The 27,515-nt window shown below is 55.5% G+C and overlaps 2 protein-coding genes across 5 annotated transcripts in view; one reads left to right on the top strand and one right to left on the bottom strand.

Annotated features, from left to right (window-relative positions):
• Positions 1-284: 284 nt before the first annotated feature.
• Positions 285-13,047, bottom strand: LOC125622637 (uncharacterized). 4 transcript variants are annotated; one of them, XR_007352761.2, is made up of 6 exons: positions 11,986-13,047; positions 10,520-10,581; positions 10,070-10,261; positions 8,968-9,140; positions 5,003-5,293; positions 285-1,600 (listed from the first exon to the last, which is right to left on the bottom strand). XR_007352761.2 is itself a non-coding variant. In XM_048820765.2 (5 exons), the coding sequence occupies exons 2-5, from the start codon at positions 10,557-10,559 to the stop codon at positions 1,553-1,555; spliced, it is 453 nt and encodes a 150-aa protein (XP_048676722.1). In that variant the 5' UTR covers positions 10,560-10,581; positions 11,986-13,047; the 3' UTR covers positions 285-1,552. The 4 variants fall into 4 exon arrangements, 2 of the variants coding, with proteins under 2 accessions (XP_048676722.1, XP_048676721.1); XR_012664747.1 differs by having other exon boundaries at positions 285-688; XM_048820765.2 differs by lacking the exon at positions 5,003-5,293.
• A 14,034-nt stretch (positions 13,048-27,081) lies between these two features.
• The window catches only part of LOC125622650 (von Willebrand factor A domain-containing protein 5A), a 29,588-nt gene continuing 29,154 nt past the window's right edge, over positions 27,082-27,515 (top strand). The window contains 1 exon segment of the mRNA XM_075118884.1: positions 27,082-27,157. The gene's annotated coding sequence lies outside the window, so the exon portion shown is untranslated.

Below are 27,515 nucleotides of genomic sequence, written 5' to 3'. Positions count from 1 at the left end.
GCTGCCCCCCAGCTCCACCACACGCTGACCCAGTGTTCAGTAAGCCCCATGCTGCTCACAGCTGCCACCTCCTCTCAGCATTGTGGGGGAGTCCTCTGGATCGCCAGTGTCAATGTCACAAATTTCTTCGCTTTTTCCAAATGACTGAGGGGTCCCTCTATTAACAGCCCCTGCACCCCACCCCATAGGTGGCTGCACTGACCTCACCCTGCACAAGCCATCGAGTGTAAACCTAGTCCCATCTACACAGACTTCAGCTATGTGACAGACAGACTGACAGGATCTTTGCATGTCCAAAAACAACCTCCTTTGGTCATAATGGCAGATTTCTCTTCGATAGACAGTCGGGAACGTGAACCGTAGCCCAGGGATTTGCACGCATAATTGATTTGCTCTCTGTCCAAATTAGAGCTGGTCAGACATGTTCCAGCTGAACTGTGTTCGGTTGGCAGATGCGATTCAGTGGGGAAGGCTGACAGGTGGAAGTGGGCAGCAGATAGAGGACGCTTGCCACGTGCTGTGTGTTGTCAATCCGTCCCCATTCACCAGCTGCTGAATTCTCTACCAAAGGAAGAACTGCTTAAAACCTGGCCATCCATCTTGACGGTCCACCTTGGGCAGCATCGGGCCCTTCTCAGGACGTACTGGGGCTCAAGCAAACGCTGGAAGACCTCAGCTCTTTAATTCCCTGGGGAGGAAGCGATATGTTTATCGAGGAACTGCAGGAAAATAGCGAAGAAGCAAACAGTTTTCCCTCTTCGTGTTAACCAGCCTCGACCCCCGTCGAACTGCTCTCACCACGTGACTCTGTGGTTGGTCATGTCCCTAGTTTAGCCTTTCCATGTCTGAGAAGGCAACTCAGCCAACGTAATGCACAGCCCCCGGGTCCTGTCGCCGCCCCATGCCCCGCACTGCACGGAGGCTCTGGGGAAGGATCAGGAAACCGGGTAACTGATCGACTGCGTTGAGCCAGCACTGGGAAGGAACGCAGCCCTTTGGCTGAGATTCCCCCCAAAGGGCAGATGGAACTCAGAGATCCTAATTCTGACCGCCCGCTATGAACAGTGGGACTTAAATGCCAGTGATGACATCCTGTCCCCATTGAAATCAAAGGGCCTTTTGTCTTCCACTCCAGCGGGTGCAGAATTTCAGCCCGAGTCTTTTCAGTGGTCTTCAGATAAACTCCGTCGGCGGAAGCTGGTTGCCTAGTCCCCGTAGGCTCCTTTGGAAATCCCCATTTCCAGCCAACTTCAGTGGCCTTCAAGGCAGGCCCTGTCTACGTTCTTCAGATAGAGAGAGAAAAAATCCACACGCAGAATAACTCAAGCAACTCGTACGACTGTCTGTACTCATGTACGTGGCCTCCCGTAGTGCACCACAGCTAGTAATGTCTGAACACTCCAGCATGTAACGCCCCCTCTGTGCCCATCCGGTCCCCGGTTCCTAGCTGCTCTGCTTGGCCCTGGGGTGGCTTTGGGTGGTAGGGACTAGAGCAGGGGCCTGGCCCACGGTGTTCCCGGGTTCTGCTCTGGTTCCTGGAGGCAGAGATGGCCTAGTGGCTTGAGCAGGGTGGCCCTGGACTCAGGACTCCTGGCTTCTCCTGTGGTAAAAGCGTCACAGACATTAAACAGATGTAAACACACTGAGCAAAGCAGGAGTCCCCCTCAGTCTTATAGGGCCCTAGTGGGCCAGAGTCTTTCCCACCCTTCCGCCAAGGCGCAGGCCCCGTGACAGAAAGTCCTGGCCGTGTGATGGGTCCGAGCCAGTTCCCGCTCGTCCTTTCAGAGCCAAAGGCCTTTCTTTGGTTCCTCGGTTCTGGGAAAGTCAGCCTGGCCCAGTCTGTACGACCCCCCCTCCCCGAGGGCACGGAACTTCTCTGGAGCCCTGTCTGTGGCAACGTGTCTGGATGGCAGCGGAAACCCCGGCTTGGAGATGAGGGGCTTCCAAGTGCCTGAGCGTCCGCACTGCATGGGAAGCCTGGGTTTATGCTTGCTGGACCTGGCTCTCCTGGCTGTGCTAATTCATCCACCCTGCACTGCGCAGACTCCGGAAACAACAGGACTCGGACCCGTGTCTCAGCTGGACTCGGGCTCTGCCCCACCCCCCTTCGCAGCAGCCTAGGGCCCGGGCCCGGAATGCTGGTTGTGCTGAGTCAATTACGGACCCAGAAATGGTTCTGAACAAGAAACGTCACTTGTCAAATGTTCACGTCTCCTCTTGCAATAGATCATTCATCCGTGAGTCAGGCAGGGGGAACCTAGACCAGCCCCGAGAGGCATTTGTCCAGCCTGTTCTTAAAGCCCTCCAGTGACAGGGATTCCACAGCCTCCCTGGGGAGCCTGTTCCAGAGCTTCACTCCCCTGAGAGTTCTCACCTCATTCTGCCTTGCTGCAGATTCAGCTCATTACGGCTTGTCCTGCCTTCAGGGGACATGGGGAACAATCGATTCCCGTCCTCTTTAGAACCCCCCCCCCAAGGCATTTGCAGGCTGTTATCCGGTCGCCCCTCAGACTTCTGTTCTCAAGACGAAACAGGCCCTGGTTTTCTTAACCTTTCCTCCTAGGTCAGGTTTTCTAAAACTTTGCTCACTTTTGCTGCTCTCCTCTAGACTCTCCAATTTATCCATGTCTTGCCTCAAATGTGGTGCCCAGGACTGCAGCTGGGGCCTCACCAGCGCCGAGTGGAGCGGGACAATTCCCTCCCGTGTCTGCATACAACCCTCCTCTTAACACAGCCCAGGGTGAGATTAGTGCTGGGCTTGTGTGACACAGGAGGGCCGAGGAGATGGTTGTGACGCAGCAGGGAGGGGGGAGCGTTGACCTGGGAATGTGGCAGGGGAGTTTCACTGGGGATGGGAGACCTGAGAGCCTGTCACCTGAGCCAGGACAGGGAGGGGGAGGTCACACCTCTGCCGGGGGAATTGGACAAAGGCTGCAGGAGGGAGCCTGCTGGCGGGGATGGGGGCTGGTTTCAGTTTGGTGCTGGGTGGTGGAACGCAGGGAACCCCAGGGCTGGGGTCTAAGCGCCCTGCCCCCCAGAAAGGCTTGACTGAGGGGTCCTGCTTGTACCCACAAGCTCTGTTTTAGACTATGTTTCTATTGTCCAATAAACCTTCTGTTTTACTGGCTGGCTGAGAGTCCCGGTAAATCCCAGGAAGAGGGGTGCAGGCCCCGGACTCCCCCACACTCCGTGACAATGGTCACATAGACCAAGGCCAGAAGAGACCGGTGAGTCGTCTCCTCCCGGCCAGCACCTATAATGCGGCTTCTGCCTCATTCCTTAGCCGTTGCTGCCCTCTGCTGACCACATGAAGCAACCAGAATTTCACCGACATCAGCCTTGTTCTCTATCCTCGCTGGTTACCGGTTCACTTCCAGAGGCTTCCCTCCCATTTGTCAGTCCATACGGTTACACACGAAGGGCTGATCGGATCAATTCGCAGGGTGCTAGGCTCCCGCACAGATTTGCCTTTGTATTGTTAATTCACCAGCAGCTAATGCATACAGGTGCCAATCCTGGTGAGATGGGGCTCACGGGAGTTCGGCCTTGGATCTCAGCGGGGACAGGTTTTGCACCCACTGTCTAGGAAGGTAAATGCTTCTGATCACTGTAGGTGAGCACACGCAGGGATGAGGTGACTCCAATGGAGCTACAACCGAGTCACGCCAACTGGGGATCTGGCCCAGTGACCCCAATGGCCTGACAGCTGACGGACACCACCTGAGGATCTGTCCCACAGAGTTTAAGGTTGAGATTTTCCAAGTCCTGACTAGGGGATTTGGACACACAATTCCCATAAAATGTAGCCTGAGCTCCTAAAAAGCTGCTTTCTGAATGCCGGTCATAGCTCTCATCCAGCCCATCCATAGACCTCAGCCCCATGTGGGGAAACTGAGGCACAGAGCAGGGCTGGGTCACACTTTCTGAAGCGCCTAATCCCATTGTACAGGGACAGGTTTTTAAAGGTATTCAAGGGCCTTGTGGAATTTTCACCAGTGTCTAAGGAAGTTAGCTGCCTAACTCCCGTAGAGAGGAATAGGACCTGGGCATCCAAATCCCTTAGGCAGTTTGGAAACATTCACCTTAATGTCTGATTTTAGCCTGTTTTTTTCAGGCTTGCTGGGCAGGCCTGAGATATCTGTCCACTCCAATTAACAGGGCTTTTCCTGGCTACCTTGGGGCACCTGAGTTTGAAAACTTTTGCCAAAGGGATTGGGTTGAGGGCGCAAAGGAAGCTGGGGCAGCTCCAGGATTGCAATGAAGGTCTCTGGATCCCCATCACATGCTCCAAACTGTCGTTATTATGAATTCTTCTCCTTTGCCAAACTTACGCCAGTGAGATCAAGGTTAGAAACTGACTTCTGTAGACAAAGCCAGTCTCACATGCCCTGATGTATAGCAGCATCAGCCCCGGTTAAGTCACTGGGGCTAAGTCTGATTCACACTATGAAGACAGTTGTTGGTGCTATATAACTGTGTGTATGTGAGGAAGGGGGGATTTTGGGGGTAATATTATTATGACCCTGCTGTGTGCCTCAGTTTCCCCATTTGCTGCGTGGTTGCCCAGCAGGGGGAAAGGACTCTGTGTTTTCAGGAAAGGCTAAAAGACACAGGTGTGGGTGACACCTCCCTGTCTCGGGGGAACAAAGAGTTGTTAAGGAACTGGCTAGAACCGACCCACGTGAACAAGGCCCTCAGTGACCTGATGCCAGGGCCAGAGCCGCCTGGATCTCCCCGGCCATCTCAGCCGGGAAGCAGAGCAAAGACCCCCCCTGGAGAAGGAAGGACTGGGGAAGTGGGAGCTGGGGGGAAGAGGTGGCTGCTGGGATCTCTCTCTCTCTCCTGGGAACAGACTATGGAGGTCAGACAGACACAGCCAGAACACAGGACGCTGCTCCAGCTGGGGTGGGCCCCGGGCTGACCCGAACCGACGCTGCTTTCGCTTTCATTTCTCTCTGCCAACGTGCAAAGTGCCATAAGTGCAGGGTCATAATAATATTACCCTGTGCCCAAGGGACGAACAGGCCCGGCTGTTTCGTGTGCGCTGCTTGAGTGTTGCTGCAAATCCTGGTCCCTGCCGAACAGCCATGGCTCTCCCTGGGCTCCGGCTCCGCTGGCCTCACTCCATGGAGCTCACGGGGTGAGGCGGGAGGGCTGCAGCCCTTGAGGGTCAGTCCAAGAGGCGGTGAGGCCTGGGGGTCCAGCCCATCTAAGGGGGTTCTGCAAGGAGCTGCTCCAAAGCTGGGGGCACAGCACCGATCCAGCGGATCCCGGACGGCATGTGAGGCTGTTCCTGTGACGAAGCGGGACTGCTCTGAATATTTCCTCTGAATAGTGTGGGGGTGCCTCAGTTTCCCCTATGCAGTTCTTAAGTATCTAGGGGGTGGGATAAGGGTGTATGATCATTGCAGAGCCCTAGAGGGCAGGTGTGTGCAGGGGTCTGGACACAGAGAATGGCCGACACCCTGTTTCCTGGCAACTAATGGCCTGGCCCTTCCCCCCCCCCTCACAAGGTGAGAGCTAAAGGTTGGAGAACAAAGGAATCAAGTGACCTCCTGGCCCGGGAAAGGGACAAAGCCCAGAGGAAGGGGGGCCGGAGGGTAAGTCAGTTTGGGGCTGGCTGCGGACATGGAGTGAAGGGCAGACTTGGTTGTCTGGCTCACTGCCCCCCAAAATGGACCCGGCTGAGGGGTCCTGTTCTCTGCACCTACAAGCTCTGTGTTAGACCATGTTCCTGTCATCTAATAAACCTCTGTTTTACTGGCTGGCTGAGAGTCACGTCTGACTGCGGAGTTGGGGGGCAGGACCCTCTGGCTTCCCCAGGACCCTGCCTGGGCGGACTCGCTGCGGGAAGTGCACAGAGGGGCAGAGGATGCTGGATGCTCTGAGGTCAGACCCAGGAAGGTGGAAGCAGTGGGAGCTGTGTGTCCTGCAGACGGGCTGCTCACAGAGAGGAGGCTCCCCCAGAGTCCTGCCTGGCTTCGTGGGGAGCCGATCCAGAGCATCACCCGGGGACTCCGTGATAGTTCCCCCTGCTGGAGGCTATGGGATCTGCTGTGTATTTGTGTGTGTGTTTTGTTGTCCCCTGCGGGAGAGAACGAGACCTGCTCAGTGTGTGGTTGAATCCCTGTGTCCTCGGCACCTGCTCTCTGTGGGGGGGCGTGGGGGGGATGATGTATGAAGACGACTCAGTTCTGGCCTGGGACTGGGCTGCTGGTACGCAGAACTCGATGGAAATACCAGCACGTTCAGGTCGCTCTGGGGTGGGGCCGGGGATGAGGGGCTCAGGGCTGGGGCAGGGGAAGAGGGCTGCGGCTGGGGATGCGGGCTCTGGGGTGGGGCCGGGGATGAGGAGCTCAGGGCTGGGGCAGGGGAAGAGGGCTCCGGCTGGGGGTTTGGGCTCTGGGGTGGGGCCAGGGATGAGGGGCTCAGGGCTGGGGCAGGGGAAGAGGACTCTGGCTGGGGGTGCGGGCTCTGGGGGGTTTGGGGTGCAGAAGGGTGCTCAGGAGCTGTGGCGTTGAGAGGGGACTCCCCCTAGTACTCTCCACAGCAGCACCAAGGCTGAGGGGGAAAGGGCATCTCCCTGCCACAGGACCTCTGGGGCTACAGGATAAGCATCCCTCCACCAGCCCCAGAAGATCCAGGCCCGGGGAGAGCCGCACCTGGGTCTGGGCTGCGCCGCCCCGGCCGCAACAGGTCCGGGCCACAGGCTGAGTTGTGGCCGGGGGAGTGGTGCCCCTCCCGCAGCAGGTTGGGGACCAGGCTAGGTGGAGCGGGTTCCCTGAGCCCCCGTGTGGCGCTAAATAGGCTTCTGCATGGCTGTGTAGCTTACAGGGAGCTTAGGTCAGGATTGAGGGGCACCAGCCTAGCTGTGTGCATGTGTGAGCCCTGGGGTGGAAGAGAAGGGGACTGTGGTTTAGGACCGAGGACCTGGGCAGAGCTGGGGACTGTGGGCAGTGGGCAGGACAGCAGTGCCCATCAATCACTGAGGCCTCGAAACCCAGAATTGCCTTTTGCTCACTGGGCCATGCTGCCTTTGCTACCTGCATGGGAAAGTGAGCCTTGTTCATCTGTCTGTTTCACTGCATTCCCCGCTGCTAAGGTTCCCCTGCTCCCTGGGAGCCTGCTGGAATGTACGAAGGCCCCATCACCTGTCCCAGGCCCTGGGAGCGAGCAGCTTGACCCCGTCACTTTACCCATCGGGGCTGTTTGCTGTAGGAACAGACCTGTCCTATCCCCTGTCTAACTTTGATTAGTGCCTCTGACTTTCTCTTCTAATCAGCCCCCACGAGACCACCCCTGAGCCCTGCATTTCCCAGCAGCGTCGCCAGGCTAATTGCCCTCGGAGGGACCACTTATCTTGATGTCTGCTGCTGGCCTGTAAGCCCTGGAGAGCTCTCCAGGCAGGGCCCAGCTCCGAGCTGGGCTGAACCCCTCCTGGAGTGCTCATTCGGGCATGTGACGCTCTAATGACCAGTGTGTCTCCTCCTGTAGGTCTCTGTATGGCCACAGATGCTGCAAGGCTAACTGGAGAGAGTTCTTTTTAGAAGGTGCTTGGCTAATAGAAGCATAGAAGTGTCGGACTGGAAGGGACCTCAAGAGGTATCTAGTCCAGTCCCCTGCACTCAGGCAGGACTAAGTATTCTCTAGACCACCCCTGCCAGGCGTGTCTAACCTGCTCTTAACAGGGATGGTTTTAACAAGCACAGACTGAAGCAGGCTTTCTGGGGCGTTTTTATGAATGATTATTTTTGACCTAACCAAAGCGTTAGTGAATTTAATGGGTTTCAAATGCAATTGATCCAGGGTGTATAGAAGGGCACCATCGCCTCCTTGAGCACCCCATTGCAGCTGAGTGTGGCTCTGCTGTGGGCTGCCTCAGTTTCCCCCCTCAATCAGAGAACAATGAGGTCACTTAGACTCATAGACTTTAAGGCCAGAAGGGACCAGCGTGACTGTCTAGTCTGACCTGCACATCGCAGGTCACAGACCCTCGCCCACTCACTCCCAAACCTCTGGCTGAGTTACTGACATCCTCAGCTCACAATTTAAATACTTCAGATTATAGAGAATCCACCATTTACCCTAGTTCAAACTGGCATGTGACCCATGCCCCATGCTGCAGAGAAAGCAGAAAACAACCCAGGGTCTCTGCAAATCTGACCCAGAGGAAAATTCCTTCCCAACCCCAAATATGGCGATCAGGTAGACCCTGAGTATGTGGGCGAGATCCACTAGCCAGACCCCACGAGAGAATCTCGGTAGTAACTCAGAGCCCTCCCCAGCTAGTGCCCCGTCACCGGCCGGTGGGAGATATTTGCTGCTAGCAGTCACAGATCGGCGACATGCCATTGTAGGCAGACCCATCATCCCAGCCTCTCCAGACACTTAATGCTCAGGCTGGAAGTCAGTTTGGTTTTTTGCCCCAACCAATGAAAACTGCACGGGGGGGTGTGATGGGATGTCCCCCCTGCACAAGCCCTGAGGGAGTTAATGTGGGCTGGGAGGGGTCAACTACCTTTAGATGCTGCCCTGGAGGGAACCCAGGGCTTGACGGGGCCCTGCTGGCAGATGGAGCCCAGCTGTGCGAGGAGTGGGCACAGCAGACAAAGCCAGGAAGGCTGAGCAGCCATGGGCTGTGGGGAGGCGGGATATCAGCAGCTGCTCCTTAAAGAGACAGGGAGTTGGCCTGGGACAAGGAGGGGATCCAGGGGGAAGAAGATCCTGTTGTTCTGCCCTGGATTTAGGGAGTCTCACAAGAGGGGTGATTTGAAAGAATCTTGTCTCCTCATTGGTCATTTTGGTCAGGTGCCAAGGAGGTTACCTTAGCTTCTTAACCCTTTACAGGTGAAAGGACTTTGCCTCTGGCCAGGAGCAATTTTATAGCACTGTCTACAGAAAGGTGGCTACCCTTCCCTTTATATTCATGACAGGGCTCATCGAGCGCGGCCTCCCACCTGGCCGTACCTTGGCGCTGTCGATGCGCTGGGGGGAGTGGTCTCGGCCGTCCCTGGGGCACTCCATGCTGCCGGAGCGGTCCAGCAGGAAGATGAACTCCCTGGCTGGGCTCTGGCCCGGCACCGCCTCAGGCAGGCTGGGCAGCAGGGTCACCATCACAGCCGGGTCGCCCATCAGGGAGCCTGCGGGGAGATGGGGCCAGCCCCAAAAGGGGCAGATATGGGGTTGAGCCCTGTGAGCCTGCGAGAGCCCCCAGTCCCCCGACTGCCCCAGAGCCCCATCCATGTCCCTCCCGCACACTGCCCTCCCTTTAGATCCCCCAGTGCCCCCAGCCCCTCCAGTAACCCCCAACTGCCCCAGAGTCCCAGCCCCACCCCGTCCCTCTCCCCACTCCACCCTCCCCACAGATCCCCCACCATCCGCAGCCCCTCAGCACCACCCAACAGCCCCAGAGCCCCACCCCATCCCTCCCCTACACTGCCCTCCCCGTAGATCCCCCACCACCCCCAGCGCCCCCCAGAGCCCCAGCCCTGTCCCTCCCTCCGCACTTCCTTCCTCCTAGGTCCCCCACAGTCCCTAGCCACTCAGCGCCCCCTGACTGCCCCAGAGCCCCACCCCACTGCTCTGTCCCTTCCCCCCACACCGCCCTCCCCCCAGATCCCCCACCCTCCCCAGCCACCCCGTGACCCCGACTTCCCCAGAGCCCCTCCCCCACTCTTCTGTCTCTCCCCCCGCCCTTCCCTTAGATCCCTCGCCCCCAGCCCCTGCCCTCACCCCCAGCCCCTGCCCTCCCAAACCTGCAGTGAGCCCCAGTGTCCGCCTGTTGACACCCCACCCTCTCACCTCCAGCTCCGCCGAGACCCCCCAGTCCTGTCCCCCAACCCTCGCTTGCCCCGATTCCCCCAGCAGCGCTCTGAGAATCCACCCCCATCAGCCCTAGCACCCCATACAGCTCCTGCAGGGAGAGACGTGGTTACCCCGACATCCCCCAGCCAGCACATTCCCGTACAGCCCCTGCGCCCGCTGGAGAGATGGGGCATCCCAAGATCCCCCCCCCAGTTCCCCCCACGAGCGCCCTCTCCCCCCCCCCGGGACACTTGGCCCCTGGTACCTGTTTTTTTTCCACGGATACAGGCTTCTGCCAGGCGGGCCTGGAAGGCGTAGACGGCCGCCTCAGTGTCCACGGGGAATACGAACACGGCCTCCACGGGCCCTGGCTCTTCATTCCTGTAGGGCAGCTCGCAGCCCACGTCAGCCACGAAGCCTCGGATCAGCACCATCACCGAGCCGCTGCGCAGAGGCACTGGGGGGAACAGGGTCATCAGCCGGGGTCCCGCCATGGGCGCTGGGGGGACAGCGGGTCAGCTACGGGACCCCACAGACCCCCATGGGCACTGGAGGAGGGGGATGTCAGCCAGGGACCCCCACATGGGTGCCAGGGGAGAGGGGTGTCATCTACGAGTCGCCCACATACCCCATGGGCACCAGGGGAGGGGCCGGGTCAGCCATGGGGCTGCCCTCCCCCTCGCAGCCCCACCCCCGCCCCCCAGTCCTGAATTACCCGGCTTGTTGGAGCCGGTCAGGAGGCCGCACTGAGTCATCTTGGCTCCGGGGTCGGGGGATCTGTGCAGGGGAAGCGGGGTGAGATACAGGATTCCTAGGAAAACTGACAGGCACGGGGTACCCCCACCCCACAGCAATGGCTCTGAGACCCCAACCCCACCCCCCTGCTCAGCCAAATCCTGTGGCAGGGAGTCCCACAGGCTCACAGGGCCTAGCTCAGAGATCACAGTGATGGCTCCTCCCAGGGCCCCCCTCCCCACACACAGTTCCAGCCAGCAATGGGGGTGGGTGGAGAAGTGTAGAGGGCAGTGTATAGGGATGTATGGACAGACAGACAGACGGAAGGAGGGGTGGGGGTTCGGTCAGAGCACAGGGGAGGGGCTAGTGGTTAGAGTAGGGAGAGGCTAGGAGTCAGGACTCCTGGGTTCTATCCCTGGCTCTGGGCGGGGAGTGGGTACTAGTGGGTTAAGCTGGGGTAGAGGGGGCATGGAAGCAGGACTTCTGGGTTCTATCCCCAGCCCTTGGGGGGGGGCTGGAGCAGTGCCGGGCTGCAGGGAACCCGAGTGGGTCACTGGGTAGGGTATTGCCCTGCAAAGATCAGAAGGGGTTTACAGAGCAGCTGTTCCAAGCTGAGGGGGGAGGGGGGGCGCTGCTATTTACCTTCACCCGGGACTGGAGTGGCCGCCATGAACCCCCCGGCCTGAGGCTGCGAAGTCCAGCCCTGGCCACAGCTGGGGGCTCTTGCTCCCTGCCCCAGAGCCGGACCGCCTGGGCCTGGCGGGGTGAAAGGCCAGCAGCGGGCTGGGATCTCCAGCAGCAGGAACCCAGCTCTGAGCACACGGGGAGTCCCCCTTGAGGAGCAGGGATCTGAGGATGCTGGGGGGGGAGGCATGCCAGAGCTGCCATGACCAAGAGGGGCTCCAGACCTAAATTTCCTCTAAGCTGCATGGCTGTGCAGCTGGCTACCGAGGGCCGCGAAGGTGGGGAGAAGCACCCCTCCTGCAGCCCAGCCCCACCCTGCCGGAGCTGCAGCGGAGAGGCGCCTCTCCCCTGGCCCGGTCCCGAGCTGCTGCGGGGAGAGAGGGCTAGGGGGAGTCCTCTCTCCCCGGGGCAGTCTGCACCCCAAGCCCCTCATCCTCAGCCCCACCCTGGAGCCCACACCCCTAGCCAGAGCCCTCACCCCATCCCATACCCAACCCTCTGCCCCAGCCCTGCGCCTCCTCCCTCACCCAAATTCCTCATCCCCGGCCCCACCCCAGAGCCTACACCCCCAGCCAGAGCGCACACCCCAGCCCTCTACCCCAGCCCTGACCCCCCTCCCCCACTCCAAATTCCTGGGCCCCACCCCCACCACACGTCACCTCCATATTGCTGCACATAACAAAATTCATTCCATGCATGCACGTAAAAAATTAGAGGGAACACTGCTCCAGACCCCGTTCTTGGGGCCCCATATTGTCTCACCGCCGCTGGGCCAGCTGGAGACTTCCCAGCTCCAAGGACAGACGGGAACATTGGGATCACCTGGGTAACCCGCAGGGCCTGGAACAAACTCCTGGGGAAAATGAGGCCCAGCCCTGTCCGTCCCACATCAAACACTGGCCGCCACAGAGGATCCACCACAGCCCCAGGTGAGCCGTGCCAATGGCTAGTGCGTCTTCCCTCCAGTGCGACCTCATCTGCCTGCCACCGCTAGCCCCGGGCCGGTGCCACAGCAGGGCCTGCACTGCTGCCGTGTCCCAACGGAGCAGGTATTCACAGCCGGGAGCCAGGCACCTCTTCGCCCGCTCCGGGGTAAGCACCACAGACCGGGAAATGGCGGAAGCCCCGGGAAAGGCTCTGCCGGGGAAGCAGGGCTGGTTGTTTGTCGCTGGGATTTAACTCTGACGCCTAGTTCCCAGACCAGAGAAAGGGAGTCGGCGTGAAAGCTACAGCAAGCCACCGGCTGCAGCTCTGGCTGCTGCAGCTGCTTCTGGCAGAGCGCCCAAGTTGCTGTACGGGGGGGTGAGGTCTGAGTGGGGAACAGCCCCTCAACAGCCCCCAGGAGTCATGGGGAGCAGGACAGGTGCCACTGGGATGGGCGCCGGGAGATCCATGCAGGGAGAAGTACAAAAAGGAATAGAAAGGTGGGAGGGTGAGTTGGAACCAGGAAGGTTTAGGGGTCACCTCCCTCCAACCCCCCCAAACTGCCCCAGCACACAGGGCCCCCACACCCAGGGAGGGAAGACGCTGCAGGGGCAAAGCCCCATATGAGGGGGATGGGCCCAGATTGGGGTCTGGGGATCAGGGGGGACCCCTGGACAAGGGAGGGGGTCAGGACCCAGAGAAGATGGAAGGGGCCCCTGGACCCAGAGAGGATGGAGGGGACCATGAACCCAGGAGGCAGGACCAGGGCGGGCCATGGACCCCAGGAGGGGGTGCTCTGGGGAGCCTGATCCCACGGGCCCGATCTGCAGCAGCGGTACTTTCCCCCTCGGTCACCGGACAGCGAAGCCCTGAGTCAGCTGGAAGGGAAACTAGCTCCGCCCCCCGCCGGGGCGCGTCTGCAAACTCCCCGCCCTCAGTACTGCAAACCAGGGGACGTCCGCAAAGTTCCTCCCACCCACTGGGAGCCAGGGACCGTCTGCAAACCCTTCACGCCACACAGCCCCCCTTGCGCCGGTGCAGTGGCGCTCAGCCTTTCCAGATAGCGACTGTACCCCCTTTCAGGAGTCTGGTGTGTCTGGCGTACCCCCAAATTTCACCTCACTTAAAAACCACTTGCTTGCAAAATCAGACATAAAAATGCAAACGTGCCCCAAAACCCTGTGACTCCCCAGTGGCCGACCTGTTCCCTTTTACCAGACAATCAGAAAATAAATCGACTGGAATATAAATCTCACACCGACATTTCAGTGTCCAGTGTATAGAGCAGAATAAACAAGGCATTGGCTGCATGAAATGTCCGTTTGTAGGGACTGCGCTCGTGCTTTTTATGTCACCTGTTGTAAAATTGGGCAAATCTCTAGAGGAGCTGAGGTACCCCTGGAAGACCCCTGTGTAACCCCAGGGGCAGTTGTACCCCTGGTTGAGAACCACTGTGCTAGGGCATGTCTGCAAACTGCCCACACACACACACACTGAATTGGGGCTGGGGGTGTCTCCAAACTGCGCCTTCCTGACCCTTTGCTGCCCTCTGGGGGCTATTTCACTGGCATGCCCGCTGTCCATCCCAGCCATGCTGCCTTCCCCAAGGAGGGTCCGACCTGCCAGACACGCACACCCAGGGGACCCCAAATCCCAGCCCTGGATGGGCAGCAAATGCACCCAGTTTCCCCTCAGAAATCTGTTTGCTGACACTAAAAATCACAGTGTCGATCCCCAGGCCGCCCTGGCCTCATTATCCCTCAGCTGTCATTTGTCAGACACAACGTGAAACAAAACCCTAAGGAATAAAATGGATTTGTATTGTTTATTTATTTGTTTGTTGCTATTTCTGACACATTTCATTTCAGACTCATTGGCAAATGCTCCCTTCCCAACCCCCAGTAAGACTTACCATCTCTTTGGAACTCATGACCCGCCTCTTGGAGCAATGGGCTCAGGCTCTCTGCAATCTCAGGCAGTGTTGTTCACACTCGGGTCAACTCCCCACTCTCACAGCTCAGCTGGCCGGGAACAGCAGGGGCCTGTGGAAAGCCCAGGAGCTGCAATCACTCCCAGGGCCAAGGGAGGCGTGTCTGGAGCTATGGAGTGGAGTCTGTGGTTACTACCTGCCTGGGAGGAGGGAGTCTGAGCTGGCAAATCCAGAGTGGGGAGCCAGAAAGGCTCAGGGGAAAGCAGTGGTGGAATGAGCTGCGGGTGTCCCCGGGAGCTGCCATAGGGAATGGCTAAGAGGAGCCATTGGGCCAGAAAGTGAGTCAGTGACACTGGAGCCTGGTGCCCCAGAGCTCCCCAGTGGCAGGAGAGCAAGAACCCGTCCCCTGACGAGTGAATTATTGTTCCAGAGTGAAACAGCTCCAGTTGGAGCCTCCGCCGGGTTAACCCGGAGCTCTGGGTGCGGGTGCTGCAGCCAGGTGAGAGGCCCACACTCCCGGCCTGTCTCCCCAGCTGGCAGGGCAGGGAGCTGAACCAGGGTGAGCGCTCGAAGCCTTGGAATACGAGCCATAAGGAGATAGCTGGAGATCAGAGCAGAACCACTGGATCCGGCATCGCAACAGCTGCTTGGAGCCTCCCCCTCGGGCCGGACGTGGGGCTGAGAGCCTGGGCACCCGCCGGAGGTGCAGGGCCTGGGGCAGAAATGGAGGTGCTGTAGGGACCTGACAGGGAGCTCACAGGGCTCAGCAGCAGCTGAGTGGGGTTTGGAGAATGCCAGGGGAGCCTGAACATGGAACATCAGAACTGGAAGTGGGAGATGGGCACCTCTGTCTAAATCGTAAGATCCTGTGCTGGCCCCGGGCAGAGTCAAGGGCATTTGGGGGCCATGCTCTGCATTTCCTGGCTGAATGGGTTTGTATTTCTTTTCAAAAAGAAAAGCAGTACTTGTGGCACCTTAGAGACTAACAAAGTCTACAAGTCCTCCTTTTCTTTTTGCGGATACAGACAAACACGGCTGCTACTCTGAAACCTGAAATATTTCTTTTCAGTGTCACAGTGACAGGGAGTCTCTGGGGTTTGCAACACATGCTATGGGGATCCTGGCACCAGCCATGGGATATTTCTTACCCCGCACGGACAGGCACCTCCCCTCACCTTGAACTTCACCTTAATGGAGCTTTCTGTCTGGCGACCTACAAAGAGCCTGGATTCTGCCTGCCCCCACCCAGCTCCTGGGCTCATAGGTGGGGGTTTGGCCCACTCCTAGGTGCTGCTTCCCTGTCCCATTACAATACAACTGTGTTCTCATTCCAGGCAGGGCTGGAGGTTCCTGAGCTGCAGGGGGGCTGGACACCCAGTTCCCAGTTATCTGAATGGGAATCATACGTCCAAATGGCCAAGGTGCTTTGGAGATCTCAGCCAGGGATTATTTTCCAAGCATCAAATTACCCCGCACTGCCCCTCGGGTGAGCAGGGGCAGATTTTCCGGGTCTGGCTGCTCATTCTCCTGGTGGAGCAGAGACCACTGAGGGGTTGTCAGGGATCCATACGGATCCACAGCTAAAACGACCTGCTAAACCCTGCCCTGTGTCTGCAACCTGCACCCCACGTGTTCTCTGCTCTCTGGGGCTCCTCCTGGCCCTAGCCAGCCGCCCCAGCATCTGGATCCAGCTGCTCTGCCCCACCAGAAAACCAGAGCTGGGAGCATTAATCCACCCGCTCAGGGCAGGCCGTCCCTGACCCTGCTGGGAACCCAGTGCCATTGGCAGCCGTTGGAAATGCGGCGCCCCGGGACTCCAGCCAAAGCCAGGCAGACAGGCAAGCCACTGGGACAAACTTAGGGAAACTGCTTGTGATGGGATCCCCGGGGTGCACCCTGGAACTGTGGGACCTCTGTGTTCCCTTCACTCACAAATCTGGGTTGTCCCTCACAATGCTTTACTGGTGACAAGCAGCAAACCCCTCCAGGCGCTGTTATCACTCAGCACAACAGCACGTGCAGCCCCACAGCCAGCTAGATTGCATGGAATGCTCCCAGAGCCACTCACAAATCACATAGACAAAGGCACCAGCCAGATTCCCTCAATTCCCAGCCTTGTACCTCGGGAATATCCTGTCTTGCACTGCTCAAGACCTTTCCTTGAGCAATGCAAATTTATTAATTGGTTCACCACTTCATCAGTGGAAAGTGGATATATACCAGCCTTTGTAACCGGAGCAGATTTACCAACCACTTCAGGCAAACTCCCTGGTAAGGACAAACATTAGAATAAGTTTATTGATTACAAAAGATGGATTTTAAGTGATCATAAGTGATAGGCAAAAAGTTAGCATAGTTACCAAAATAAAATAAAATATGAGCATGCAGTCTAAACTCTCAACCCTATTGGACTGGGCAACATCTAGATTAAGCAGTTTTTCTCACCCCACTGGATATTGCAGGTTGGTTACAGTCTTTTATACACAGGCTTTTCCCTCTTAGTCCAGGAACCAGTCTCTTCAACTCCAGCATTCTCGTTGCCTTAAGTGTAGGTGGAGGAGAAGAGAAAGGACAAAGCATGGGACCACTATGTTCTGTTTTATACCCTTAGTCCATGTGCTTGGAGAACACAAGTCCAGGCATGTCTGGTGGGCATTGCTGAGTCACCAGGCAAGGATGAGCACTTCCCCTGGTGTGGCCTTGTTCAAGTGAGTCATTGTATTGTAGCTCCCTGCTGAACAATGGCTGTTGATGTTTTTTTCATATCTGCCCTCCCGGGCTTTGGCTATCCCCCTGGTTATTGTCTTTGGGAAGCTAGTATCTGGGCACTTCCCAAACCCACTGAATGTGACAACCATTGTGATGTTCTGTACCTCGTAGGAACACCTTACACCCCCATGGTCATCCTTATAATATGATTGTGTGGTATCCAATGCAAAGTTTGTCATGTCAGGTGTCTTCAGAAGGCTCATGATGCACTGAGCATTGTTGTAATAGTGATGTTATAGGTTGTAATTTCATGTATATAATTATGAGGCTGAAAATGTATCTTTGTGGCTTAAAACAGGCCCAGGCAAAACTCTCCAGGAACAGAGGGGCAGTTCACACCTCATCAGGGCATGTATGGGACAAACCCAGCCCAGCCTCACAGGAACACAGGTTGCTGGCCTAGGCAGCAACAAAGGATCTGTTGGATTCTCGAATGAGTCACCCCCCTTCCTTTGGTCAGTTTGGGACTACGATGAGGTAATTCTCACCTGACTCCTAAGAATGGTGTAAAGCCAAGAGGGAAGAAAGAACATGATAAAAGGGAGAGACATTTGCCATGCTCTTCCTCTCTCTTCCACCTCCATCTACAGACATCACTGTGATAGGTTCGGTCACAGAGACCCCTTGGGACTGTCACCTGACGTGCTGGAATTACCTCTAAGCCCGTTTTCCCTCCCAGCTTGGGACTCCAGAACCCTGTCTTGTTGAGCCAGACATGCTAGCCTGCTGCAACACAGACCCAGGGTCTGAACCACATACCAAAAGCTGCAGGCTTTAACTGAAAACCACACAGCAGGTACTCCTGTCTCCAGCACCCAGAAACCCAGCCCCCTTATTTGGGGATCCAAACCCCAAATAAGTCCGTTTTACTCTGTATAAAGCTTATACAGGGTAAACTCATAAATTATCCACCCTCTATAACACTGATAGAGAGATATGCACAGCTGTTTGCTCCCCCAGGTATTAATCACTTACTCTGAGTTCAATAATAAACAAAAGTGATTTTATTAAGAATTAAAAGTAGGATTTAAGTGGTTTCAAGTAATAACAGACAGAACAAAGTAAGTTACCAAGCAAAATAAAACAAAACACACAAGTCTAAGCTTAATACATTTAAGAAACTGAATACAGGTAAATCTCACCCTCAGAGATATTCAAATAAGCTTCTTTCACAGACTAGACTCCTTCTTAGTCTGGGCCCAATCCTTTCCCCGATACAATTCCTGTTAGTTCTAGCCCAGGGGGTAACTAGGGGATTTCTCATGACTGCAGCCCCCTTTGTTCTGTTCCACCCCCTTTCATGGCTTTGGCACAAGGTGGGAATCTTTTTTCTCTCTGGGTCCCCACCACTCCTTCTAAATGGAAAAGCACCAGGTTAAAGATGGATTCCAGTTCCAAGTGACATGGTCACATGTCACTGCAAGACCTCCTTCTTCATTACCTAGGAGCTGGCCAACACAGTACACAGGAAGGCTGGCCAGTAAACAAACCCATTCACAGGTCATTGATTCTGAGGCACCCTTAATGGCTTCCACTTAGCATGTTTACATCAGTAATAGAAGCTTATATCTTATTCTCCTACCTCCAGACATAGAAATTATACATGCAAACAAATGGGATGGCCACACTCAGTGGATCATAAGCTTTGTAATGGTACCTTACAAGAGACCTTTTGCATGAAGCATATTCCAGTTACATTATATTCACACTCATAAGCATACTCCATAGAATATTATGGAGTGCAATATCACATAAAAAGGAAAGACATTTGCCATACTCTTCCTCTCTATCTTCCACCTTCATCTACTGATGTCACCACCAAGAGACTGAAGCGCTGATCAAAGGGGAGAGCCTGGCTGAAGAGCAACCAGTCAGGCTGTGGTGAGAAGCATCTAAGTTTGTAAGGGCACTGAAAGTGTTAAGATCAGCTTAGAATATGTTTTGCTTTTATTTCATTTGACCAAATCCGACTTGTTGTGCTTTGACTTATAATCACTTAAAATCTATCTTTCATAAGAATACACTAACAGATTTATTAACACCTGAAACCGTGTGTTTGGTTTGAAGCACGTCAGAGACTCCCCTTGTGATAATAAGCCTGGTACATATCCATTTCTTTGTTAAATTGATTAACTCATATAAGCTTGCAGCGTCCTGCGGGCGTAACTGGACACTGCAAGACAGAGGTTCTGAGGGTTGCGTCTGGGACCGGAGATATTGGCTAGTGTCATTCAGTTGCACAATCAAAGCAGCTTACATGCCAGAGGCTGTGCATGAACATCCCAGGAGTGGGGGTTGTCACAGCAGAGCAGGGTAAGGCTGGCTCCCAGAGTCAAGGACTGAAGTGACCTAGCAGATCACCAGTCCACATAACACCAGGGGAATGTCACAACCATGCAACACAATTCTCATAACTTCACACCAATACACATATTTAGATGGAAGAGTGGGTTTCAGCAGATCGTAACCTTTCCCATGACACCTTACAACATCCGCTTTATATGCAATATCACAACTATATACAAATGAGGAATATGAGGGTTACAAGGCACTCCCCCAGGGTGCAGAGTGTCACACTACTTTATTGCAGTGAGGAACTCACAGAGACGGTCCCTACGCCCAGCACCAAGAGCCTGTCTACACAATGACCTTCCTCCTGTTTGAGGACTTACGGTGTCAATTCAAACTGACTTGGTTACACTTATACAAACCAACTGGATGCTCTAAATTTGGTTTAAGAACAGCTTGTATTGGTTGAGTTTAAGTCATTTGGGAACAGGTTTAAGCTAAACTGAAATGAGGCATCCTTAACCCAAAATAAAGGTGACCACGTGGGTTTGCATCCGCTCAATTAGATGGATTTACAAACCGATTTGAGTTAAATCACTGCAACTCTTCCACATAGAAACTCAGGGTGAGAAATCCATGTTCCTGGCAAAGAGCATCTTGCTTGCAATTCTCTGCAGAGCCTGCTTTAGCTCCTTGTTTTGCAGGCTATAGATGACGGGGTTCATGACTGGCAGCAGCACGGAATACAACACAACCTGCGGGGAAGACACAGACCGTGGACGCAAGTAAGAGAACATGGCTGTGCAGGTAAATAAAGAAAACACAACCAAGTGCAGCAGGCAGGTGGAGGAGGCTTTACACCTTCCCTGCATGGAGGGGATTCTCAGCAAGGCCACGAAGATGTGAAAGTAGGAAACAAATATAAAAACGAAGCAGAACACGTCTACTACTGACCCAAGACCAAGCATCAAAACTTCATTAGGCCACATCTCAGTGCAAGAAATCATCTTCAGCTGTGGGATAGAGATGATTCCGTACCAGGGTGGCCAGGTAAAGGACTAGAAACACCATGAAGTGCAGAATCTGCAACTCCCTGAGATCGGAGAATCTCAGGAGACGGAATTTGGTCAGGGTGGTTCAGTTGGGCTTTTGTTGCCTTGGCTGCTGTCAGGGTTCCCTCCCCACTCTGAACTCTGGGGTACAGATGTGGGGACCTGCATGAAAGACTCCCTAAGCTTATTCTTACCAGATTAAGTTAAAAACTTCCCCAAGGTACAAACTTTGCCTTGTCATAGAATCATACAATATCAGAGTTGGAAGGGACCTCTGGAGGTCATCTAGTCCAACCCCCTGCTCAAAGCAGGACCAATCCCCAACTAAATCATCCCAGCCAGGGCTTTGTCAAGCAGGACCTTAAAAACTTCTAAGGAAGGGGATTCCACCACCTCCCTAGGTAACGCATTCCAGTGTTTCACAACCCTCCTAGTGAAAAAGTTTTTCCTAATATCCAACCTAAATCTCCCCCACTGCAACTTGAGACCATTACTTCTTGTCCTGTCATCTGCTATCACTGAGAATAGTCTGGATCCATCCTCTTTGGATCCACCTTTCAGGTAGTTGAAAGCAGCTATCAAATCCCCCCTCATTCTTCTCTTCTGTAGACTAAACAATCTCAGTTCCCTCAGCCTCTCCTCATAAGTCATGTGTTCCAGACCCCTAATCATTTTTGTTGCCCTTCGCTGGACTCTCTCCAATTTTTCCACATCCTTCTTGTAGTGTGGGGCCCAAAACTGGACACAGTACTCCAGATGAGGCCTCACCAGTGTCGAATAGAGGGAAACGATCACGTCCCTCAATCTGCTGGCAATGCCCCTACTTATACATCCGAAAATGCCATTGGCCTTCTTGCCAACAAGGGCACACTGTTGACTCATATCCAGCTTCTCGTCCACTGTCACCCCTAGGTCCTTCTCTGCAGAACTGCTGCCTAGCCATTCGGTCCCTAGTCTGTAGCGGTGCATTGGATTCTTCCGTCCTAAGTGCAGGACTCTGCACTTGTCCTTGTTGAACCTCATCAGATTTCTTTTGGCCCAATCCTCCAATTTGTCTAGGTCCCTCTATATCCTATCCCTACCCTCCAGCGTATCTACCTCTCCTCCCAGTTTAGTGTCATCCGCAAACTTGCTGAGGATGCAATCCACACCATCCTCCAGATCATTAATGAAGATATTGAACAAAACCTGCCCCAGGACCGACCCTTGGGGCACTCCGCTAGATACCGGCTGCCAACTAGACATGGAGCCATTGATCACTACCCGTTGAGCCCGACAATCTAGCCAACTTTCTATCCACCTTGTAGTGCATCCATCCAGCCCATACTTCTTTAACTTGCTCACAAGAATACTGTGGGAGACCATGTCAAAAGCTTTGCTAAAGTCAAGGAATAACACGTCCACTGCTTGGCCTTCATCCACAGAACCAGTTATCTCATCATAGAAGGCAATTAGATTAGTCAGGCATGACTTGCCCTTAGTGAATCCATGCTGACTGTTCCTGATCACTTTCCTCTCCTCTAAGTGCTTCAGAATGGATTCCTTGAGGACCTGCTCTATGATTTTTCCAGGGACTGAGGTGAGGCTGACTGGCCTGTAGTTTCCAGGATCCTCCTTCTTCCCTTTTTTAAAGATGGACACTACATTAGCCTTTTTCCGGTCTTCCGGGACTTCCCCCGATCGCCATGAGTTTTCAAAGATAATGGCCAATGGCTCTGCAATCACATCCGCCAATTCCTTTAGCACTCTCGGATGCAACGCACCCAGCCCCATGGACTGGTGCACGTCCAGCTTTTCTAAATAGTCCCGAACCACTTCTTTCTCCACAGAGGGCTGGTCACCTCCTCCCCATGCTGTGCTGCCCAGTGCAGTAGTCTGGGAGCTGACCTTGTTCGTGAAGACAGAGGCAAAACAAGCATTGAGTACATTAGCTTTTTCCACATCCTCTGTCACTAGGTTGCCTCCCTCATTCAGTAAGGGGCCCACACTTTCCTTGGCTTTCTTCTTCTTGCTAACATATCTGAAGGAACCCTTCTTGTTACGCTTAACATCTCTCACTAGCTGCAACTCCAGGTATGATTTAGCCTTCCTGATTTCACTCCTACGTGCCCGAGCAATATTTTTATACTCATCCCTGGTCATTTGTCCAATCTTCCACTTTTTGTAAGCTTTTTTTTTGTGTTTAAGATCAGCAAGGATTTCACTGTTAAGCCAAGCTGCCATATTTACTATTCTTTCTACACATCAGGATGGTTTGTCCCTGTAACCTCAATAAGGATTCTTTAAAATACAGCCAGCTCTCCTGAACTCCTTTCCCCCTCATGTTACTCTCCCAGGGGATCCTGCCCATCAGTTCCCGGAGGGAGTCCTTGAACCGTATGCTGCTACCACCAAGCATTTTAAACAAAGAACAGGGAAAGAGCCCACTTAGAGATGTCTTCCCCCAAAATATCCCCCCAAGCCCTACATTACCTTTCCTGGGGAAGGCTTGATAAGAATCCTCACCAATTGGTACAGGGGAACACAGACCCAAACCCCTGGACCTTAAGAACAGTGAAAAATCAATCAGGTTCTTAAAAGAAGAATTTTAATTTAAAAAAAGGTAAAAGAATCACCTCTGTAAAATCAGGATGGTAAATACTTTACAGGGTAATCAGATTCAAAACATAGAGAATCCCTCTAGGCAAAACCTTCAGTTACAAAAAGATACAAAAAGAGGAATATACATTCCTTCCAGCACAGCTTATTTTACCAGCCAAAACAAGAAAACCTAATGCATTTTCTAGCTAGATTACTTACTAACTTTACAGGAGTTGGAGGGCTTGTATCCTTGATCTGTTCCCAGCAAAGGTATCACACAGACAGAGAAAAATCTTTTTCCCCCCCCTCCAGATCTGAAAGTATCTTGACCCCTCATTGGTCATTTTGGGTCAGGTGCCAGAGAGGTTATCTTAGCTTCTTAACCCTTTACAGGTGAAAGGGTTTTGCCTCTTGCTAGGAGGGATTTTACAGCACTGTCTACAGAAAGGTGGTTACCCTTCCCTTTATATTTATGACAGCTGCCCAGTGCTGAGGGGAGGACATGGAGAGCAATCAGAGAAAGAGGACTCAAAGGCAGAAAACAGAGCAGAGAAGACACTGGGTGTTTGCAAAGTGAGAACGAGAGCTCATGTTTATCATCATGCCCAGTGTGTGCATGTGTCTGTTCTTAGGTCACTTGTCTGGCTGTCTCTAGCAAACAACCATGTGGACATGGTGGATCAGTAGAGGGCACACTCAGCCATTCCGTAAGATTTTGCATTTGACTTGCTGTTCCGTGGAAAGTCCAATGTCTGGGCAGCTTTGGTGACACTTATAAATTCGGGAGGGAACTGATCTCCTGGCGTCAGAGGACTGGCCTCCTCTGCCTCGGCCCGCTACCTCACTGTGCTGGGGCGTGTGACTTCCTGCAGCTTACATGGGGCTTCCCCCTCCCTCAAAGCGCCCCTGGTCCCGTCCGGAGCTTTGTCGCAGATTCACTCCAGTCTCGAGCTGGTATGCATTGCCAAGCTGGGAGCACTTCATGCCCTGTGAAGAGGCTGAGCTCTTCCCTGTCGGGGACCCCGCTAAGGCAAAGGATGAACTCTCCTGTCAACCTCGCTGTGGCCTCCAAGAGCAGGTTTCTGGCAGTGCTAGGCGCCGGAGCGGCGTCTACACTGCAGCTGTGCCGCTGGCATGTCTTGTGTAGACAGCTCTCGCTCTCTTGAACACAGGCATCGTGCTAGCAGTTCAAGGCCAAAGGCAGAGCAAGCTGAGAGCTCCTCTGTGTCTCGCAGTCCTCCGGCCCATACAGAAACAGACTCTGACCCATCGCTCTGCGCAGACGAGCTCCCTGGCAGTCACTGCCTGGCTCCGTGGGAAGGGGTTTTATCCGGCTCTGTTCTCCAAGGGCTCTCGGCAGCTTGCTCCCCGGAGCCCTGCACAAAGGCGCAGAGGCAGAAGTTAATGTCTCTCCCCCAGGAGCCTTCTGCACGTTCCCCAAGGTCGAGCAACAGCAGTGCCTAGTGGGGAGAGCTGTGGGCTGGAGCCCAGGAACTGCTGCTCCTAAGTCCGACCCGTGGAGAGAACAGGTGTGCGAGCCATTCCATGTGCCCCGGGGTTGTCTGTCTCTATTCTGCACACTGCAGCCAGCAGCGCAGCTCCCGGCATGGAGCCACAGACTTGTGCCAGCAGGGCTTGGCCCAGACCCATAGCTATGCAGACAGCTTGGGCCTAGGCTCAGTCTCTGGCTCCCCGCCCTTCCCCAGGCTTCAGCACCAGGCCACGGAGCTGGGCTGGGAGGCCTGCTGGGGCGATGTGCCCGCTGGCATGACCTGTGCAGGGAAGCCCAAGGGGCGCGGGCCTCACCTTCCCGATGAGCGCCACTGGCCAGCCCTTGGTCTCGCTGAGGGGGTCCGGGTGGAGGGGGCATTCAGCAGGTGCTGTCATTGCGCACCCCAGGACAGCACCTGGGCACCGCTGGGCAGCTGCTCCCTGGGGCTGGGTTTGGCCCTGGGGACCTGAAAGGAAAAGCGGCTGCTCCAGCCTTTCTCTCCTGAGCCAGCCAGCCTGCTCCAGACTGCCAGAGCATTCACTACCTTAACACCCTCCCAGCCTCCGGTGGCGGCTCAGGCCCGAGGCTGTCCAGTTCTCTCGGGACATCTCTGCCCAGGGCCTCCTGCAGCATCAGGCTTCCGCATGGTGCGCCAGGCACACGTCCCAGCCCAGGGATTCAGGGACTCCCGGCAACCCCAGCAAGCGGGGAACCGGGTAGGAAACACACCCTGCCCGAGGCCCACAGAGCTGTGATTATCCCCAGAGGGCACCGGCTGGGGAATGACTGGAAAACAGCTCCCCAGAACAGGCCCCAGAGCCCTGTGCCCCAGGTCCTCTGGATGCCAGCTGGCAGAGGGCATAAGGATATCAAAATCCCCTGGGTCTGGTGCTTAGAGTCAAGCTCACCCGAGAGTGGCATGGAAGGTCTCCGCAGAGACATAAACACTGGTGTAAATTACTGGGCTGGGGTCCTTTGGTCAGACCATTGGTGCACGTGGAAAAGAGTTGTTCTGTGCACTGACTGAGCCCTGCATGAGCCAGGCCGTGTAGACCTCAAGGTGTAACTCCCCCTGCACCTGTGCCTGTCGGAGAGCAAGGGGGGACCCTGGGCAGATGGCCCAGCAGAGGGAGATACCCCCAGCCCAGGGGCCTTGTAGGTTGGACTTGGAGGGGGGAACCCAATCCCAATGGGGGGAGCCAACGCTGGGGAGAAGGGTCCTGCCACCCAGAGCCTGAGGGCGCCTGGGACGTGGGAGGAGCAGCCTGTGAGTCAGCTGGTTGTGGTGTCCCCACGGGACGGGTCCTTGTCCCCTAGAACAGACGTTCTCAAACTGTGGTCCACGGAGCACCATGAGCTCCATTCATAGAATCATAGAATATCAGGGTTGGAAGGGACCCCAGAAGGTCATCTAGTCCAACCCCCTGCTCAAAGCAGGACCAATCCCCAACTAAATCATCCCAGCCAGGGCTTTGTCAAGCCTGACCTTAAAAACCTCTAAGGAAGGAGATTCTACCACCTCCCTAGGTAACGCATTCCAGTGTTTCACCGCCCTCATAGTGAAAAAGTTTTTCCTAATATCCAATCTAAACCTCCCCCACTGCAACTTGAGACCATTACTCCTCGTTCTGTCATCTGCTACCATTGAGAACAGTCTAGAGCCATCCTCTTTGGAACCCCCTTTCAGGTAGTTGAAAGCAGCTATCAAATCCCCCCTCATTCTTCTCTTCTGCAGGCTAAACAATCCCAGCTCCCTCAGCCTCTCCTCATAACTCATGTGTTCCAGACCCCTAATCATTTTTGTTGCCCTTCGCTGGACTCTCTCCAATTTATCCACATCCTTCTTGTAGTGTGGGGCCCAAAACTGGACACAGTACTCCAGATGAGGCCTCACCAATGTCGAATAGAGGGGAACGATCACGTCCCTTGATCTGCTCGCTATGCCCCTACTTATACATCCCAAAATGCCATTGGCCTTCTTGGCAACAAGGGCACACTGCTGACTCATATCCAGCTTCTCGTCCACTGTCACCCCTAGGTCCTTTTCCACAGAACTGCTGCCTAGCCATTCGGTCCCTAGTCTGTAGCTGTGCATTGGGTTCTTCCGTCCTAAGTGCAGGACCCTGCACTTATCCTTATTGAACCTCATCAGATTTCTTTTGGCCCAATCCTCCAATTTGTCTAGGTCCTTCTGTATCCTATCCCTGCCCTCCAGCGTATCTACCACTCCTCCCAGTTTAGTATCATCCGCAAATTTGCTGAGAGTGCAATCCACACCATCCTCCAGATCCCCCTCCATCCGCCTGTCCGTCCTCCCCCCACACCCCCCGCCGCACTGTCCGCCCCCCCCCCGTCCGCCCTCCCCCCACATCCCTCACCGCACTGTCCGCCCCCCTCCGTCCGCCCGTCCGTCCTCACCCCACACCCCCCGCACTGTCCGCCCCCCTCCGTCCGCCCGTCCGTCCTCACCCCACACCCCCCGCACTGTGGACCATTCAGGTCCCTCTAAGGTGCACACCTGGGCAGCTGCGCAGGAAAGAATGAAGGGCCACCCGCCTAATTAGTGGAGCCGCGCAGACACGAGCCCCAGCCTTGTTGGGGTTTCGGGGACTTAGCCCAGCCAGAAGGAGGAAGGGGAGCCCCTCGAGGGCACGCAGGCCTCCGGGCAAAGGGAGCTGGAGCGAGGACTGGGGTCCTTATCCAGCGGAGTCCCCCGGGGCAGTGCAGACGCCAGGAAAGTTCCCCACGAGAGCGGGAGCGTCGGACGGCCCCTGGGGGGGAGTAGCTGGGGCGGGGAGTTTGCAGACGCTCCCTGGCTGGGCTGGGCGGGGCTACCCGGGAACAGGGGTGGTTGGTTTCGCTTTCCCAGCCGCTGCGACACGGGGCGGGCGAGTGAAGGTAACGGGGCCCCAGGACCCCCAGAGCCCCCTCGCCTCGGGGCCGGGGCCCCCAGCCGGGGACAGGACCCAGGGGTCCTGCTCCCACCCCGCGAGCTGGGCACACAAGGGTGTGAGCGCCGCCCCCTGTAACACGGCCGGGGGGCTGGAGTCACGGCCCGGCCCAGCCCCTCCCCCCTGGCCGGCCCCCCCAGCCGCGGGGACTCCCCTCAGCGGAGCGGGGTCTATGACCCGGACTGGCAGGTCCGGCTCTGCCCGGCAGGGGGCAGCGCGGCTCTGGCAGCGGGGCCCGCGACGGGGGAGGGGGAGTTCGGACCGGAGCCAGAGCAGGAAACCCTGCACAATAGATATACGTATAG

This window comes from Caretta caretta, chromosome 13, assembly GCF_965140235.1.
Source record: "Caretta caretta isolate rCarCar2 chromosome 13, rCarCar1.hap1, whole genome shotgun sequence".
Lineage (NCBI taxonomy): Eukaryota > Metazoa > Chordata > Testudines > Cheloniidae > Caretta > Caretta caretta.
The sequence above is the reverse complement of the archived record's forward strand: the minus strand, read 5'-3'. Positions and strand labels throughout refer to the sequence as shown.

Bases quoted from the DNA above. Each gene is read 5' to 3' on its own strand.
- LOC125622637 (XM_048820764.2), bottom strand. From the start codon at position 10,559: ATGACTCAGTGCGGCCTCCTGACCGGCTCCAACAAGCCGG. The intron at 10,262-10,519 runs GTAATTCAGGAC...TGTTCCCCCCAG, and splicing joins GACCGGCTCCAACAAGCCGG to TGCCTCTGCGCAGCGGCTCG. The intron at 689-8,967 runs GTACGGCCAGGT...CTTCCTCCCCAG, and splicing joins AGCGCATCGACAGCGCCAAG to GGAATTAAAGAGCTGAGGTC.